At 48.4% G+C, this 20077-nt stretch overlaps 1 protein-coding gene across 5 annotated transcripts in view; it reads right to left on the minus strand.

Annotated features, from left to right (window-relative positions):
• AGAP1 (ArfGAP with GTPase domain, ankyrin repeat and PH domain 1) overlaps nucleotides 1-20077 on the minus strand; it is a 1249585-nt gene that overhangs the window by 8533 nt on the left and 1220975 nt on the right. For all 5 annotated transcript variants that reach the window (XM_085645106.1, XM_085645103.1, XM_085645105.1 and 2 more), the window contains one exon: nucleotides 16874-17129. In XM_085645106.1, the coding sequence (XP_085501232.1) occupies nucleotides 16874-17129 (256 nt within the window). The remainder of the gene's footprint in view (nucleotides 1-16873; nucleotides 17130-20077) is intronic.

Raw genomic sequence — 20077 nt, forward strand, 5'->3', positions numbered from 1 at the left:
TCCAGACTAAGCCAGATGAACAAGTTACTTACCTTCGGTAACGATATATCTGTAAGAAACATTAGTTAGTTAGATTCCTTACATTATAATATCCCCAGGTGTCAGGCTGGATCCGGAAAGATTTTTCGTCAGCAGTACCCTTGCGCGTCGGTAGGCATCGTCTGCGACTCCGCGTCCGTCGTCGGCATCACCGGGATGACGGAGTACTTAGACGCCGCCCTCGCGCGCTGACGTCAGTTCTGTACATAGCTTTCCACGCCAGGAACGCAGAGCCATGCAAGAAACAGACACTGGTGCCATGCAACTAGGGCCCTGAAAGGGATGACCTTAACCCTAGATATCAGTATCCAGAACGGGGAGGATGGGTGGGGCGGTAAGGAATCTAACTAATGTTTCTTACAGATACATCGTTACCGAAGGTAAGTAACTTGTTCATCTGAAAGAAACACGTTAGTTAGATTCCTTACCTTAGAATAGATACCCCAGCAATACCAACCCCGGTGGTGGGTCTGCGAACCAAGAACACACCAGGAAGTCCTGGAGAACGGAACGGCCAAAGAAGCTGTCTCTCCGGACTTGGCTGTCCAGGCAGTAATGCTTGGCAAACGTGTGCAGCGAGGCCCACATTGCTGCCTTGCAAATGTCCTGCAGAGGGACTCCCTGTCCCAAGGCAGTAGTAGCCGCTGTGGCCAGAGTGGAATGAGCCCTCAGCCCCACAGGAGGATCCTTCTTAGCTAAGGAATAACAGGCCTTAATGCACAAAACGACCCACCGAGAGATGGTCAGCTTGTGCACTGCCCTCCCCTTCTTAGCGCCCACATAGCCAACGAAGAGTTGGTCGTCCACCCGGAACGGTTTGGTGCGGTCCAGATAGAAGGAGAGCGCACGTTTTGGGTCCAGACGGTGGAGCCTCTCTTCCTTTTTCGAGGGATGCGGAGGCGGAAAGAAGGTGGGCAAGGTAACCGACTGCCCGATGTGAAAGGCAGTTACCACCTTAGGAAAAAAAGAAGGGCGAGTCCTCAGAACAACCTTGTCCGGATGGACAGAGGAAAGGAGGTTTAGAAGAAAGAGCCTGGAGCTCACTCACTCTTCTGTCAAGGGGTGATGGCAACCAGGAAAGCAGTCTTGAGAGTCAGAAGACGAAGAGGACAGTTATGAAGTGGCTCAAAGGGAGCACACATCAGATAGGTTAACACCAGATTCAAGTCCCACTGAGGCATTACAAAGGGTACAGGGGAAAACATGTGAGTAACGCCATTTAAGAATCTATTTACAACAGGGGACTTGAAAAGAGAAGGCTGATCAGGAACCTTTAAGAAGGCAGAAACAGCTGAAAGATATCCCTTGATGGTGCCCAGAGCAGAGCCCTGCGGGGCCAGGGAAAGAAGAAAGAGGAGAACCTCATAAAGAGAGGCGGAAAGGTGATCCACAGCCTTTGCTGTGCACCATGCCACAAATTTGTTCCACCTGCAGGCGTATACCGTTTTAGTGGAGGGACGCCTGGCTGCCAGAATGACATCACAGACTTCAGGAGGCAAGTCAAATGGCATCAACTGCCGCCACTCAATCTCCACGCATGGAGGTGGAGACTGGACAGGTTCGGGTGGAGGACCGTCCCCTGCTGCTGCGACAGAAGGTCCTCCCGAAGAGGCAGTCGAATCAGGGGATCGATGGACAGACTGAGTAGCTCGGGATACCAGTATCTTCATGCCCAATCCGGAGCCACAAGGATGACTTGTGCCCGGTCGCGCCTGATCTTCTTCAGCACTCTGGGCAGAAGTGGTATAGGCGGAAAGGCGTATAACAAACTGCAACTCCACTTGCGACAAAAAGCATCTCAGAGCAAATGCCACCTTGGAAATTCCAACGCGCAGAACTGATGACATTGTGCGTTCTCTTCGGTGGCGAATAGATCTAACCAAGGCTCTCCCCACTGCCGAAAGAGGCCTTGTGCCACGTCCGAGTTCAGACGCCATTCGTGATCCATCATGCACCGGCGGCTGAGTTTGTCCGCCCTGGCGTTCAGAGAGCCCGCCAGGTGTTGAACCACCAGGGTGATACAGTGATGTTCCAGCCATGTCCAGAGGCGCAGGCCTCCTGACAAAGGTTCCACGACCCAACCCCGCCCTGTTTATTGTAATACCACATGGCGGTGGTGTTGTCCGTGAACACCTGCACTACACTTCCCCGGACAGAGGGATGGAATGCCTTCAGTGCAAGCCGGATCGCCCGCAGCTCCAATAGGTTGATATGTAGCCGGGACTCCGCCGGAGACCAGAGGCTTCTGATCTCCGCCCCTCCCATGTGGTCCCCCCCCCATCCCAGGAGGGACGCATCCGTCACCACTACGTGCTCGGGTAGGGAGAGGGATCTGCCGCAGACCCAATCGCGGTCCATGAGCCACCACTGCAACTGTCCCGCAGTGCCCTCCGAGATCAGGACGTGGTCGGACAGGTCGCCCCGATGTTGAGCCCACTGGAACTTCAGGTCCCACTGCAGAGCCCGCATCCGCCACCTGGCGTGATGTACCAGCAGGATGCAGGAGGCCATCAGAGCCAGCAGCCGTAGGACCATCCTGACCGAAACTCGGGATAAAGGCTGAAAGATCGGAATGAGAGCCTGAATATCCCAAAACCCGCTGTTCGGGAGGATAGACCCGAAACTGTGCCGAGTCCAGGACCGCTCCGATGAAAAGGAGCTTCTGGGAGGGACTCAGAAGTGACTTTGGCACGTTGATGGAGAACCACAGCAAATGCAGGAGGTCGGCCGTAGTCTGGAGGTGGGAGACGACTGCCTGGGGCGAGCCCGCCTTCAACAACCAGTCGTCGAGATAGGGGAAGACTGGAGCCCCTAATCTGCGCAGATGAGCTGCGACCACCGCTATCACTTTCGTGAACACCCGAGGGGCACTGGTGAGGCCGAAGGGGAGCACGGTAAACTGAAAGTGCTCGTGGCCTACCGTGAACCGCTGGTAACGCCGGTGGGCTGGCAGGACGGGGATGTTGAAATATGCGTCCTGCAAGTCCAACGCTACCATCCAGTCTTCAGGGTCTAGGGCAGCCAGAACCTGAGCTAAAGTCAGCATCTTGAACTTCTCCTTCCTGAGGAAGGCGTTGACACTCCTGATGTCCAAGATAGGGTGTAGGCCCCCCTTGCCCTTCTTGGGAACCAGAAAGCGGTGGGAGTAACAACCTCGTCCTACTTCTGGGCCAGGAAGACGCTCGATGGCCCCCTTGGCCAAGAGGGTCTTAACTTCCTCCTGCAGAAGTTGCAAGTGATCCCCCGACATGCAGTGGTACTGCGGTGGCATGACTGGAGGGGTCACCTCGAAGGAGTAGCCCCTTCGGACGATTTGCAGCACCCACCTGTCCGACGTGATGGTACGCCAGTGGAGCAGGTGATGGCGAACTCTACCTCCCACTGGCGTTGAATGGGTCTGAAAGCTCGGACTAGGAAGGTTTTGAGGCAGATGCTGCGGGAGCAGATGGGGACTGACCGGCTCACTGTCCCCCTGCTCCGCCACGGCGTAATCCGTGACCGCGTTGAGGCTGGTTCTGTGGCCTGTGGCTGGTTGAACGTGCGGGGGCGCCCCTCCCTTGGCCACGAAAGGGGCGAAAAGCAGAAGTTTACGGGCGCGGGCCGAGAGGCCCAAGGACTGGGCCGTAGCCCTGGAGATCTTAAAGCGCTCCAGCGCACTATCCGCTTTGTCGCCAAAAAGGCAACGGCCATCAAAGGGCATGTCCATGAGGGTGCTTTGGACTTCCCCTGAAAATGTCATGGACTTCAGCCAGGCGTGACGACGAATCGCCACAGTCGTCGCAATCGCTCTACCCAGTGAGTCCGTGGTGTCAAGTCCACATCGAATGGAGTACCGTGCTGCGTCCCGCCCTTCAGCAAGAGCCTGGGTGAGCCGTGTCCTGGCCTCCTCCGGACACTGGGGCAGCACGTCCGCCACCGTATCCCACAAGGAGTGGGTATAACGGTCCAAAAGGCACGCGGTATTAATGGACCGCAACCCCAAACTGAGGGAGGAAAAACAGTTTCTTCCCAAACTGCTCCAACCTTTTGGATTCCCGATCCGGAGGAACTGGCGGGAAGGCGGTCTGGGACGTAGAGGCCTGGATAACCAGGCTCTCAGGGGTGTGGTGTACCGAAAGAAAACTGGGGTCGCCCAAAGCAGGGCGGTGGCGCCGGGCCACATTCCGATCCACAGGAGAGACTGTGGAGGGCTTGGACCAAGTGCCCATCAGAACGTCGGTGAGGGCCTCATTGAACTGCAGTAGAGGCTCCGAAGAGCTTACTGGCGTTTGAAGCACCTCAGTGAGGAGATAGTCCTCACGGCCACTGCAGGGAGCTCCAGGTGAAGGGCCTCGGCAGCCCTGCGCAGCACCACAGAATAAGTCGCACCCTCCTCCGTAGCCACGGAAGGAGGAGAGATGAAGCCAGTGTCAGGCGAAGTGTCAAGACCACTGGCATCCCCCAGCTCGTCTGCCCAGTCCTGACTTAACTGACACTTCTGTGCCAGGGGGTCCTCAGACCCTTCCCAAGCCTCCCTTTTATCCGTCTCCTGGTATACAGGTAGAAAGGACGGAGCTGGGTTATAGATGAAATGTTCATCCATCAGCACCGGAGACAGCGCCGGGAGGCGCCGTTCCGACGCCGGACCCGGGCTGAAACTAGGGACGGCGCCGGCACTATAGGGGTCGGCGCCGGCGGAGGGGTCGTAGGGTCGGCGCCGGTGGAGGGGTCGTAAGGTCAACCGGTGTCGACCGGGATCCAGGCCTGGATCCCACCGGGACCTGCGGCGTCGGGACCGAAGTCGACGACGGCGCCAGGGCCAAAGCCACCGACTCGCTAGGCCCCCCAGTTGGACCTGCGGGGCCTGGAGGCACGCCGGCAGACCTCGATGGCGGAGCGAGACTCCTCATGGCCACGAGGAAGTTCCGAATCTAGCCCGGAGTCGCGTGAGGCCCAGGGACCGGCGGGTATGGGACCGGACGCGACTCCTGCGGCTCCGGTGGAGCCGCGTGGGTTGTGCCACCCGAACCCTCGGCCGAGTCACGCAAGGGGAGTCAGAAGAGCAGTGTCACTTCTTCGACTTCTTACTATGTCTCAACTCACCTGAATGCGAGGACTTCGAACCCGACGAGCGGTGATGACTTCGGCTCCGCGACCGGTTCCTCGACCTCCTCCTCGACCGGGACCTCGAGCGGCGCGGAGCAGACTGCCGGATCTCGAGGAGCTTGCGGGACCGCTGCCGCCTAGCCTTCGAGGTCAAGGCCTGGTAACCGGGGCACGACTTGTCATCATGGTCAGCCCCAAGGCAGTAGAGACACCGATGGTGGGGGTCGGTAACAGACATGAGTCGGTGACAGACAACACACGGCTTGAACCCGGACATCCCTACCGGCACCAGGAGTCGAAGTCGACTCGAAAGAATAGACCAAAATAGTCCCAAAAAGTTAGTCAAAAAGTGACTAAGGGTATGCTCTTCCCGGATCTGCGCTTACTGGCGCGGAAAAAAGAAGAACTGACGTCAGCGCGCGAGGGCGGCGTCTAAGTACTCCGACGACGTCATCCCAGCGATCACGACGCCGACGACGGACGCGGAGTCGCAGACGACACCTACCGACGCGCAAGGGTACTGCTGACGAAAAATCTTTTCGGATCCAGCCTGACGCCTGGGGATATTCTAAGGCAAGGAATCTAACTAACGAGTTCCTTTCAGATGTCTAAATATTTCACAGGACCATCTGCCCATTTCATACTCTACGTCAAATTTTTCTGGTTATCTTTAATCCCTGCTGCTTTGTCACTGATTTTCTGTCTTTCTCTTCCTCCCACTTTTCCTCTTTTGTGTTTTCTCCCTCTTGCTCTGGATCAAACTCAGAAAAGCGAGTGTTGGTCCCTAAAAATGTGCACTGGTGGACCCTGCCTGAAACCCCAGGCTCAAATGAAGCACTGAGCAATCAATGAATCTATCCATTCCTTGTATTTCCATATTTTTGGTCTGTGTCAAATCAAAATAAAAAAAGCATTTGCAATGCAATAGGTCTAGCATTTATGAGAATTTGAGCTATTGGCATTGTGAATGACAATGTCTTTTATTTATGTGTTGTTTTTAAATCAGATAAATAAAAGGCACTGTCATTTACAATGCCAATAGCTTAAACTCTCGCAAATGCAAGACCTATTGCATTACAAATGCATGCTATAATTTTTTTTAAAGCGTTAGGAGAGCGCGCATCCTACAACAGCAGGCAGGACAAAGCTATTTGAGAAAATAGTGCTTGCAGACTGTAATGAAAGCCTATCGAGTAACAACACACGTAACAGGGGATGTCATCATGGGAGGTTACAGAATAAGCAAGGCCGTACTAAGGAGGGACTACTGAATCTTTGACCAATGAACAGCCACAGTTTACAGTGGACGATGACACAAGCCAATGAAAAATGTGGGCGGAGCTTCAAGTCCCTACCTCAATACAGCATGCCTCGCAGCGCATGCGCATGCCCAGGCTAGACCTAAAACAGAGATGCAATACAGAGATACTAGCCAAACATTAATTTGAACCCCTGTGTACATCTTGCCAAGCTAAGGAGCATGGTATAAACAAAAAGCTGTGAAAAACTCTTCACTAGTCATACTTCCGAAATACTTACAGACAGCATGAAGTCATTTAAATTGCTATAAATTGGAAATCATTTAGGACTGTCAAATCGTTGCAAGTTGTCGAGGGGATATCACTCTCTGACGCCACATCTCTAACTTAAGGGTACCTCAATAGTCGAGTTAGTTCACATAATGCTATACAATGCATTTATTCAGCCATTCATGCATTATTTTCTATCTTTAAAAATATGCAATACTAATAACATAATACTTGACAAGAGATAACGAATGTTAAACTGTTCAGAAATGTTTTTCTTTCATAATGCACACTGAAAATAACATTAAGGATATTTCCCTTCTATAGATGCAAAGCTTTCTGAAGAAAGCTACTGCATGTTGGGTGCCCGACTTTGGAACACTGTAGCCAACAAGAACAGGCACTATTTAGTTACTTACAGCTTGAATTAGACAACAAAGACGTGATGGATGAAAATGCTTGAGCCAACACTTCTTAACTACTGAGAATTTCTCTGAGTAGCATTATTTTCCATATATTTGAGCTTCTCTGTGCCTTTTCAGAATGGTACTAACCATTGTCTAGCCAGCTTGCCTGAAAGGCTTGGTCCAGCCTGAACATTCTAAGCCGCAGAAACCTTTACAGAGGAATATAAACAATCTGTTTGACCTCCGAGGAGTGAACCATATCGCAAGGTGTTGGGGGGACATTCAACTCGATTCATGCCACAACTAGCTCTGAACATTCAGTCCTCCCAATGTGACAGACTCACTAATACCAAGGCCACTGGAATTGTGAGGCTGTGGCGATTTTCACATAATAATAGATATGCTGCATGTGCCACATAATCCATCTGCAGATTATAACAAAAACATTTTTTCTAGCTCAAACGGTTCAAAAGTCACTACAAATGCAGCAAAACACGTTGAATCACAGTTACATGTTTGTTGCTTGTTGCTATGTTTGGGTGTTAAACTGGTACTAATGAGGTGCAACCAATGCCCAGAAAATGTTAACAAGTCTGAAAATCACAAAATCTGCCGCATTATGCCGCATGATTTGCCTCATCTTGCCACATAATTTACTCAACCCTATCACATAATTTGTACCTCCCCTGCCGCATAATTCCAGTGGCCCGGACTATGACAGATAAAAAGTGATACACAGGAATTATTGTGGCAATAAATCTTAAATCTCTGGGCATTTCTATGGGTGTCTTTCCATTTAAGTTTTGTCAATGCCACTTTCTGGAGAGACTAGTATATGAAAATCAAACTTGACCACATTACGTTTGCTCAATTTTACTTGTTTTTGTAAAAGAACAAATGAAATGTGTTGCTCCTAAGAACCATGAAACAAAAGAATCTAGGCCAACACAAGCAAATACTGACCAGCAATCTTTAAATCATCGCTAAAAATTATGAACAAATAGTGAAATGCTGACATAGTCTAAAAGCATGGGAGAAGTTACCTGATTCACCAGCACAGCATCTGCACAGGCCTGGGATACTTCCTTGGGCCCGAACCAGACGGAGGCAAGTCTGGATGGTAGCCCCAGGATGAAGACCTGAGCGATAGAGCAGATGACCTGGGCAAACATGGTGACTGCAAAGAGGTCCTGCTGTACACTGGCACACTTGACCCACGCAGTTGAGGCCAGCACCTAGGAGGGCGGTCACCCTCAGGCCTCGCTTGTCCAGCAGCCAGGTGGCTGGGAAAATGAGGGGCACGTAGGCCAGCATGTAGACCATGGAGAGCCAGTCTATCTTGTCGCTGATCACCTGGTAGAAGTGAGTGAAGATGTTGGTGATGATGCTGGACTGAATCCACTGGAAGGTGTTGACCATGGAGTAGAGGCTGAAGACGGCGAGGATGACAAACCTCCGGAGGTACAGCTGGGTCTCCAGGGGCTTCCTCTGCTCTCTAGGGTCGCAGGGCAGCATGGCCTGTGTCTCCACCGCTGCAGATGCGGCTGCTGAAGCATCCGGCACCTCCAGCAGCAGCACGCCCCCATTGCAAGCTGAGAGAGGCTGCGTAGGTCCGTTTTCCTTGGCTTGCCCACAGTTCTGCTCTGGGGTGAGCTCTCCGGGATGGGGGTGTGGACGGTGGTTCACTAGCTCGGGATCTACCATGGTCCGCTTCCCCACAGGATCACAGGATGCTGCTAATGCTGCTGCTGCTACGCACACCTATGGCATTGGTGGCGGCAAAACACTGGCAGTGCCACCGGATGCTGCTGCCCAGGGTTATCTCGAGGCAGGGTTATGAGGAAACTCAAGCTCTACAAATGTGCGCGTACACACGGGAATAGGAGGAATAAGGCAAGAAAGGTGCGAGGAAACGATGCAATGTCTTCCTTGTCTGAGGATCAGCTATGCTCCCTGTGTACCGGCACAGAAGGCATGTAAGCCGGACTGTCAGGAACATCCACGCCCTGACCAATCAGAGTCGGGAGATGTTATCATTGGAGCGTCAACTAGGGGATGAAATTAACCAATAGACTTTCCCTACACACATGGGCATGACTAAAGTTTTTTTTTTTTAAATGAACCCGAGCACGGTGTCCCTGAAGTGGGCCCCGCGCCCGGTATTACATTTAAAAAAAATGATAAAATAAACCGAGCGCGGTGTCCCTGAAGAGGGTGCCGCGCTCGGTATTACATTAAAAAAAAAATAATAATAAACCGAGCGCGGTGTCCCTGAAGTGGGCGCCGCACTCGGTATTAAATTTAAAAAATAATAATAATAAACTGAGCGCGGTGTCCCTGAAACAGGCGCCGCGCTCCGTACTAAAGTTTGAAATTAATTTAAAAAAACAGAAAACTAAATGCAAATTACGTTATGAAGCGGCCACCATTACCGAAGCTGGCATCCCGTGCGTGCTATGTCCATTAATGAAGTAAATAGTTGGTAACAAGAAGGGACTAACACACCTCATAATGAATCGGAAGCCAGCATTTACCAAGGACAATGATACCAGCCAATGGAAAGTATGGGCCGAGAGTGGGTGAGGCTTACACAGCATACTCTACTACTGCGTGCCTCACAGAGCGAGCAGTGCATGAGCGCTACCGCTAGCTCGACCTAAAAAAGGATGTGGTGTGTTCACCACACTTTGGTCAATTGTTACTTCTGTTGTCAATTTTATGCAGCTGCACTGGGGTAATATGTGCGCTGCAGTACGTGCAATTGGGAAAGCATACATCTGGCATAATTAGATGTTTCCGCTATCAGTGCTCATGATGAGGACCCGTTTCTAAAGATTATGAGCGCCACATTCAGTTTTCTACTTACTCCTCATTGCTAGAGGTGCTCTTGTGGTACTTTATAGGCAAGAGATGTTTTAGCAGTGAGTTCTATCACACAGTGTAGATATTGTGGTGTAGTCTATTGGCACATCAGAGAATGAGGACCACAATCCTTTAGACGTCCTGAACAATCTACCACATTGCAAATACTCAGTCTTCACTATTTCAAACATGTCATGTACTCTCTGAAAAGTAATACATTTTAATTTTTCAAAGTTAGTCTGATTACAAAAGGGGCAAGTCAGTGAATACAGGTTCACGAGGCATGAGCCCCTCCCTTCATACAATGATGGCAATTAACAGGATACTATACTCTCTGCATCTGAACACATACGTAGTGACGTTTGACACATCACTTTCTAAAAAATCTGATTTCATCCCTTAATAAGACTGTTACATACAAACCTTGTTAAAAACAAAACAAAAACGTGTGGAGGGCTGGCATGAACATTGGGAGCAAAAAAGGTTTCCTTACTCGCAGATGATACTCTACATTTGGACACAAGGTTCAAAAACTCAACTTTATATTCCTAAAAAATATACAAATTGTGTCTTTTCCTGCTACGCTTGGAGAGAAATGTATTTATGTCCCTTTTTTGATGTCTCGCCTGAGTTAGCGCATACGCTGCTCTACGAGACATTTAGTTAGTGGATTTTTAAAGTGCTACCAGAGGCTTTTCCTGGCCTCAAGCTTGCGTTCACGAGTGCGTGCACGCGCACAGCCGCAATGTGGCTTTAATGGCTCATTAAGACTTGCTCTACCAAGCGCCTCGCTCTGCCCCTCCCCCACCACAGAGCGTGCCCCTGCCATCACTTTCGCTTTCACGGCCGCGCACGGGCCCTTCTTTTCATCACGTTTCAATGTGACATTTTGCAGAGGCAAGTGATATAACTAAAACAATATAGAGACGGAAAATGAATTAAACACATTTTTGAAGTTTTATAAACTCACACGTTAGGCTTGTGCATAGCGCTGCTCTGCACTGCACATGTGCAAAACACGGTTGCAATCTGTTTTTTCGTGTTACCTCTATTCCACCCTCGACCTTAAACGTGCCGTTTTCATTTGCCACCTCATCCCTTCCTCTAGTGAACGTCACGTCACAAGTTCGAATCTCTTCTAGCCTCCAGTGGGCGGTAAATAAGGTACCTTACTTTGGGTAACGTTTATATCCTCTCTGTTTAGAGCTTTGAAACTGCGCAGGTACTGTTCCTCTTACTTTCTTTTCTATTTTTTTAAAAAAAAAAATTTTAACTCAGACCATGCACCTCACTCAAACTGTTCCAACTCCAGGTTTCACTTCTCACCTCTCTGGAAAACGAGCTCTTCTGCTCATGGTCAGACTCAGCGCCCCTTGGCCAAGGTCTCGCCACTCCTGCACTCAACTTCTGCTTCCACATTTACACGTTTAGACTATTGTTTCACGTGCACAGGTATTTTCAAGTACAAAAATTGCTGCGTCAATTCATTTTATGGTCGTTTTTTGTATCTGGCTCCAACTTTTGCATCATGCAATGGGGAATTATGTGGCCCTCTGCGGATTATGGTTTTTTTTTTGCTGATTTATATAGCGCAAACTCGGCCTGAAAGTATTGGAGCGCTTTACATGACCACCAGTTACGTTACACAAGGACACATTTGTCGTTTTTGCACAATGTCACCTTTACACAATTTCCTGCAAGTACTACCTGGATAAAATTTCACATGTAAAAACCTCAAGAGTTTGCGTTGAATTTCACACCTTACCGCAGGACCAAACACGAAGCTCTAACGTTTGTTGGTTTACGTATGCCCCTGGTTTTCCTCGCCTATTGTACTCGTGTGCGGGGTCTTTTTTGTAGCGCAAATCTAGGTGCACAACAATAATTGTTTGTTTTCATACAGTGCTTGCATCTACAGTTTTGTAGTTGCATTACCACCACCTGCCTTAAAGGTAGTACTTTTATCAACCCAGGCAAGATTAAATGGCACTTTGGCCCTGCATCACATGCGAAAATGAACTTCGCAAAGCATGTTACAAACACTAACTTGAAACATTTGATTTTTTGTTCTTACTATCAACTGCCAATTATGGGTGACATCTGTGCGCGTGGTAATTCAGCGAGAGTCGCAGCTGGGGTGAAGCACTGTGATGTCATGTTAAAATATATATGACAGAAGTAATTCAGTATTTAGTTATGCAGCACAATATCCTTGGTGCAACATCAACTGTTGCATGGCTAAACACTTATAAGGTCCCAAAAGCGAGACCTATTGGCTATGCCAATGCTTGTTCCTATACCGTTGTGCTCTGAATTCTGATTTTGACTCGAATCCTAATCCTTCACACTCTTCCACCACGTTCTGTGTACAGCGCTTGGCCGAGTATCATGCCCTGACCAGGAGCCACTAGCACTGCATGCAGATGCAGAAAATGGATTTAAGGATTGCTTATGAAGATGTCCCGGTAGGACAGATTTGAACAAAACTTTCCAAAAATAATAATACATCCATAGGTTTCTGGAAAGTTGGTATAGATTGGTGGAAGAGGTGGGTGAGGGGTTATAGGGCAGGTCTTACAAGTTCAAGGTTATCTGTAGAGAACGCTTGTAAAGCAAGAATGCAATTTCTGCTGCCTCAAGTTCACAACCAGTCTGATACTGGGCACAATGAGTGCCCTGTAGATGACATGCAATAATATGGCTAAAGCGTCACATGCTGTGGCCACAGCTGATGATCAGGCTCTCTGGGCAGTGATGGATTTATTCCTATTCAAAAGGCCATGGACTAAAAGTCAAGTACTGTGCTCAGAGCCCACTAAGCATGGCCAAAGGTATCCTTAATCAATCACATTCTGTTCCAAGAGCAGACAGTGCAAGGTATGTGGCCATCCTCTGTGGGCCGCTGTGGTTGGGGGACTGCCACCAAGGACAGGGCCTGTTTCAAATGCCTGCTTGGAATGGCCTAAGGACATGCCAGTGAGTTTTGGGGAAAGAGGTAGCAAGCTGCTTGCACACAGGACACAACTGCAGGGTGTTTTCTGAGGTTATTTGATAATGGAGCCTGGGGTGTACACCTTTGCTAATGGCCAACATGTACTAGTGTAGATGTACAGGCATCGTCTAGGCAGCTATTTTTTTCTCCGACCTTCCATATTCAACCATGCTTCTTCTTCTAGAAAGCTTGTAAAAAGAAATCCCAACTGGCCTAGAATAATATCAATCTCTTACTCGGGACGCAACTTTTTCGTCAAGCCACACATTCTACGCAACTAAGCATGCTCTTGTGACATGGCAAACTCCCACTGCCAAGCTTTTTGACTCCAGACTCCTCTCAATTTGTTTTCTCTCTCGCCTTTGCCCATGGCGGGCATCACAGCTTAGCTATTCCTTTCCTTTGTTAGGGCTTCCATCCCCAAAACTCTTATTACCTTCTAGGCTAGACTTTAGTCCTTCCACTGCCAATATAGGTTCCCTTGAGGATAGTGAAACCCACTTTTCTCTCTTTACTAAGCCTCTAGGTGTCGCCTAGTAACAGGAGGTTTGTGGCTTCATTAGTCTGTCTTGAAAAGAACAGAGGTGACCATTTCAGCCTTGTCCGATGTGTTTCCTGCTAGAGAAAGTCTACAAAGACGAGGGCAAAAGAAGATGCACTTCTTAAGGAAATTCCACCTTTAAATACAGCAGCACTTGTATAGCCTACGTTACACAACTGTCTCAAAAATTGGGAGAAAAATGTTCTTCATCTGTGCTTAAAGAATGCCCTTCACACCAGTGCTGGGATAGACATTTTGTTAAGGACATACTGTTTGGCGATGACTGTCCTTAAGGCATAGGAAAAGCTATAGGTCCTGGAGACCTAGCTGCTGCAGAGACCGTCCAAACAGACATGCCCAGCAGACAGGGGAGCATGCCCATACTGGAAAGAAGACCTGCACAAGGCCCAGTTGACTGAAGAGGTGTTCTGTGGGAGGTAACGTCAGTGAGACAAGCAACCAAGAAGCCAGGAGATCCTTGCAGGAGTTCCCAAGCTCGCAAAATCGCTTATGCTGAGTAGCTGTAAATACCTTTCCTGTCTACATCTGCAGTGAGACTCTGTACCTTGGGATGGCCTTATGTGCTCCCTTTTAGCAACAGAAGGACATCATGGTCCTGTAGCAGGTCGCCCCAGTCCCAGAAAAATTTAAAGCATCTTTCCAGTCTCTATGCTCTAAGAGCTATTCAAACAATGGATTTGTAGAGCACTTCTTGTAACCCATGAGGGCATCCAGGCGCGGGCAGGGTCTAGTTCATTAGCTATTGCAACTGACGTTGAGGTTGTACTCTAACTCCATTTCCCAGTACATATTGGTTGAACCATTTGGCCAGGTTGTGCCTTCACCACTTGGCAGCTACTTACCCAAAGCTGCAAGTTTCCTACTAAAAGAACATTTGTAGACCAGCTGGATCCTTATATGGCCTGGCCTGGAGCTGAATAGAAAACACTGACAATTATAACCACGATATGTTAAATTGAACTCACAGAGTGTTTGCAACATAAAGTTGCCATTTTTTTAATACTTGGTGGAACTCGTCTTTTTTGGGGGGTGGGTTTATGGGTCAATATGGTTTGGACCACTGTACTGTAAGTATACCCTGTGGGTCTAATGTCCAACAAGGTTTGTGGTATTCTGCCTGGCACTGCTAGCCCACTGACAGCTTTGTTTAATAGGAATTCAATAAACTAGATGACCCCCGAAGATTACACAGTTTACATGCAATCTGCCCAATTGAAGACAGTGGCTATGTGGCTCAATGTTGTTTTAAAGCCTACTGCATGGCGACTAAATGTAACAGAATTGCTTGAGGTCTTATCCACACATCAGAAGGTGCAAACACTTCCTGACCTTCTCGTTGTATCGTATATGATGGCCCCTTTATTTTACATGTTTAAATGTTAGTCTTCTTTGAAATTGTAGCGCTGTTGGGCTTAATCTACGTTACTTACTGTGTAATGCAGTCTTAGTTTTAAATCCCAACCTTTTCAAGTTACCCTTGACAGCTTGACTTAAAGTAACTTCGTTGAGCACTTTGGGTCATATTTGTAAAAGGCACACAGCCGAAGTCTGCGCGGTGGAACATCTTTAAAAGGGTGTGCTGGACACAAACCTGGTTCTTATGCCCTACTACAACTAATCCACTGCTCCCGGGGAGCAAGGAAGTTGCAAACTCGCACCTTCACTAGGGGCAGCACATTAGTGTAAGGCAGACCTGTTGTTTGCATTCGCCAGTTCGCCTTTCACAGTGCAGGCAGGTGCTTTTAAAAGTAGTGCAGCGATCCCTCTGCAGGTGGATGCAGTGCGTGGGTACATCCGCCTGCAGGAGGGCACCTGGGAGTTCCCTAGCACCTCCTGCCCCCTCCCTTTCAAGGGGCACACTGACTGTGCGCCACCTCTTTGTGACACACAGTTGACATGCCCCTTGAAGCTCCTTTGCCTCAGTGGCCGCGTCTAATACGGCACAAACCTAAATGGAAACTCTTTCCTCATCTGCATGTAGCAAATGCCCCCCTGCTAATGAGCAAATGCCCCTTAGGATCGTGCCAGCACTATATATGTGCATCAGTGCGATCTGTATTACAGAAGGGACTGCCCAAGTGTCTGCAGCCACTTCTTTAATACCAGAGTGCTCTGACGGCGCAGTAAGAGGGAGTACACTACACGTTGTGCCCCTGGCCACTTTGTGTAATGCAATCCTTGAAGCGCAGAAGTGATGGCCCTGGGACCAGTAGTAAACAACAGTACCATTAAAGGATACTGCTAAGCAAGCACTGCCTGTCCTATGATACCAAAAAGGCAGTATTGCTATACTCATAACAGCTTTTCAATTAAAGTTTTTGAATGGTATTTTAAGATTTTTATTTCATTAAATGGTAAATGATCATAGACAATAGTTAGAACTCTGCGCCAGAATGTTTTATTCCAGTGAATACATGTGATTTTTTCATTTGAACGATTTTTATATTAACTAGGAGTATTTGTATAGCTTTGGTCTAGCCACACGAGGGCCAGCAGGGCACTTAGACAGTAACAGGTGATCTGTCCAGGCACAAAGATATTCAACCCAGCTCATTGGCAGCAGAAAATAACTGCAGAGAGAAGAGGAGGGGTTCGCACCTTCGTGTAAAAGTAAAAGTGGACTTTATTTGAAAATTCACGCATACTTATATATGGGCACACTGGCATGTGAGCACATATGCAAATATGTGATTATGCATGCAGACCCTCATTTGTACCCGTTTATCCAGCAACTGAGAAAAAGTGGCTAGCCTTTAAAAGACAGCCCTTCCTAGACACTATTAGGACGTTTCCTAACGCCCCTTAGTTCCTTCTCCATCACTATACTGCATCCTTCAACTCTTACTCCTTCGCCTAACATTTAACAGGTACAAAAACACCTCCAACACCAAAGGTCGGAGGGTGGACAAGGAATTTCCACAGCAAAAGAGATTGTCTAACATCCATGGAGATGAAGGAGCCTTAGACAGGTAGCTGTAGAAGGATTGCGCTCCATGCACCAAGAGCGGAGAAAGCTAAGCGAGGTGGCCTTACCTGATGGCTGCACACCATGGTTATGGAGCAATGACCATTTCACAGTGTAGATACTGGACCAACAAGGATAGACGCGCACAGTGTTGTGTAAGAGGAAGGAGGCCAAATGCTCGCTGTGGGGTGGTGAGGAGGCGCATTACTCGCTGCTTTCACATCTTACCAAGTCCTACTACTTCCCTGAACAAGAGCATGAGATATGGATTGGTCCATAGTAGAGCACTGCTCCACCTCCTCCATCGAAAACTTCCAGAAAACAGATCTAGAATGAAATTACCATGACACGCCAGCAGAATCACTAGATGCAGTGGGTCAGGGAGCAGGAAAGATTCCTTACAAGGGGCTACCTTAGTTCTGGTCTTCTACTCACCCAAATGAGCAGCTGCACTAGTACGACATTCCCTTTCCGGCAGGCCAGGTGAAGGGCAGTGCGTCCGTCGCCTTCGCCACAGGTCTCATTCACCTCCTCCCGTGAGCCGTGGGCCAGCAGCAGGATCACCATGCACAGGTCATCCTCCGCCGTGGCTCGGAGAAGTTGCTGGCCCAGCGACAGATCAAGACATTGTAATGGCGCCAGGAAAAGCTTCTGCTCGTATTTGGCCCGTATCCAACGCTCCTTTTCTTCCCTAGAAATGCAAATAAGAAACGATGTTTCAATAGAATACACATGGCTGTTGGGCTTTCGCAATGCAGAATATAATGGATTCATGCCAAGTCTGTTGAGCGACAGTGGCTGTTACTTCAAGTCATAAGCAAGCAGTGGCAAAACCAGTAGGCATGGCATTGGCAAACCTGCAATATTTCTTCTTTTTCTTTTTGCCAACCTATGTAATTAAGTTTTTAAAAGTTTTAAAAAGTTTTTAAAAAACGTCAAAGATGGCATGGATGTTCGCAACAAAAAAAAGTAAATAAACTACTGCAAAAATAAACTTAAACATGTAATGAAAGCAGAACTTTGTCAACCAGTCCTATCACAGAAGTAGACTACTTTTGTGTGGAGATACCAATACCCATAGTGAAGACAGCTAACAGCTGAAGTGGGTTGACCAAAATGTCCCATACTGTGGTGGGCCGAAGTAATAACTGAATGGCAATTGAAAAGAATGATGGATGAAAGTATGAGAGAGAGAGAAAGCGAGAGAAAGAGAGGACAAACACAATCACATTCACTGAAAAAAACCAAAGGTTAAAGAAACATTATGGTTAGGTGAAAAACATAACATTTTAAACTAAAAATAAACAGTGACATTCACCAGCTATAGTTAGTTATCTCAAGTAGCTATAACTCATGCCCTACGGTAACTATAACTTGCATCCATGCAATGCATTGCTAATTACTCCACATATTACATCACTCCTGACATCTATGACATCACTGATAATATCACTGCAAAATTGTCAAATAAATTATTGCTGAGAAAAGTGTGCAAGGCGATGGCGCGAGATATAGTTACCTAAGGGCACAAATTATAGTTACTTGCGATAAATATAACTGATGAATTTCAGTGTTTTTTTTGTTTAAAACATTACTTTGTTCACCTGACTCTCCATAACCTTTGTTTTTTTTCAGTGAAGTTAAATTTTTATTACCATACATAAGGCCAGCATCTCGAAACAGGCAGCCAAACCCACATGTGTGGCATGAGTTTGGACACAGGGCCTGGCCTGCAGCCTCGCCTTGCATCCAACCCCTCGCAGGTAGCTAATCTCATGCCACGCAAGCTGTGCGTGGTGTGTAGTTGGCAGCATGGCCTGTTGGCCCTGCTACAAACCCATTGGCGCAGCCCCTCTCCCCAAGCCACTTCGGGCCCCAGAGAGCACATCCCAGGGGCCTTTTTTTTTTTTTAAGGGAATGGAGGAACGTGGGTCCCGATTCCCGAGTCACTTTGGGCCCCAGAGACTCCATCCCCTGGGGTCATTTTTCTTTTTTAATTAAGGGGAGATCGGATCACAATCCCCTTTTCCTGAGCCAATAATGTACCTGGGGACCCCAATCCCCCTGGAGTCAAAAAATATTTGTAAGGGGGAGTGGCAATGCGTCACAAGGGGACACAGGGACCCCTATCCCCTGGGGCCTTTAAGAGGAGCCAGAAGTCCATCCTGGGTGCTGCATCATTCCTCCCGCCTGTCGGGAGCAGCTGTTTATGTTTGCTCCAGGTGCCAGGCCTCAAGAGTGCAGGCAGGGAAACAAAAGCCTGTTTCCACCCGGTAGGAGCATTTTTAAAGGTCCCAACAAGTTAGAGAAAACATGCCTTCCATGCCCGCGTTCCTGCAAGCAGGGAAGGCATGTCTGTTTTCACTCACTGGGAGCTTTAAAAATGCTCCAGCCGGGTGCGGCAGGGAAACTACTGTGTCACGGGGGTGAGCTGGTCCTGGCCTACCCCAATGTAAGAGTGCAGGCTCCTTCACAAATTCACTGTAAAAAACAAAATGTTTTATGACCTGGCCAAGGGGGTCAGGGTACCCTTACTCTTCCCCTGTATGTCTTTTTTCTTTTTTAGCTTTTCCTAGGACTGAAGTTTAAACATTTTTAGCCTTAATTGCTCGAAAGAACAAGTTACTTACCTTCGGTAATACCTTATCTGGTAGAGACTCTATCTAGCCGTAGATTCCTTACCTTAGAATTATCCCCAGGCGTCAGAATCCAGAAAATGTTCATGAGCAGTCCCCTGTGCACCGGTGGGTAGTGTTGCTTGGCTCCAGGTGGCATCGTCAGTCGCCCGCGCCAGCAGCGATGTGCGTGGTGCCTATACAGGTGCCACTCCCAAGAGCTGACGTCAGTTTTTTTTTGTGACTTTCGACGGCAGGAGATTGCAGCTCCGAAGAACACAGACCCCTGGTGTGGAAAACTTGGGCCCTGAAATGGGGAACAGCATGGACCCTAGAAATCTGTTCACAGAGCGGGGAGGATGGGTGGCTCTGTAAGGAATCTGTGGCTAGATAAAGTCTCCACCAGATAATGTTTTACTGAAGGCAAGACAGAGATTTCCAGCCGCAGATTCCTTACCTTAGAATAGATACCAAAGCACTACCTCCCCGAAGGTGGGTTTGCGAAACCGCTTTACACTAAAAAGTCCTGCAGGACCAAACGAGCAAAGTGGCCATCCCGATAGACCTGACTGTCCAGGCAGTAATGATTGGCGAACGTGTGCAGAGAAGCCCATGTTGATGTCCAGGACCAGAGCTCTGGGTGCTAACTCAGTGGTCGCTGGCTTAGCTCTGAATAAAATGAGCACACAAACCCTCGGGGTGTTGCTTCTGGCCAATGCGCAGCAGATTTTAATGCAGGGCAGGATCCATCGGGAGATGGTTGTGCAGAGTGTTCCTCATCTTCACTATGAAATACCCCAAGAAGAGTTGGTTGTTCATCTGGAACTCTTTTGTGCGGTCAAGGTACAACGACAATGCTCTTTTTGGGTCCAGTCGGTGGAGTCGCTCTTCTTCCTTAGAGGGATGCAGCAGAGCTTAAAAGTAGGAAGGGTGATGGACTGACCTACATGAAAGGGAGTGACCATTTTTTTCAGAAAGGAAGCTCTAGTGCAGGGGTATTTATTTATTAAGGAGTTTTATATAG

The sequence above is a fragment of the Triturus cristatus genome, chromosome 3_1 (assembly GCF_964204655.1).
Source record: "Triturus cristatus chromosome 3_1, aTriCri1.1, whole genome shotgun sequence".
Classification (NCBI taxonomy): Eukaryota; Metazoa; Chordata; class Amphibia; order Caudata; family Salamandridae; genus Triturus; species Triturus cristatus.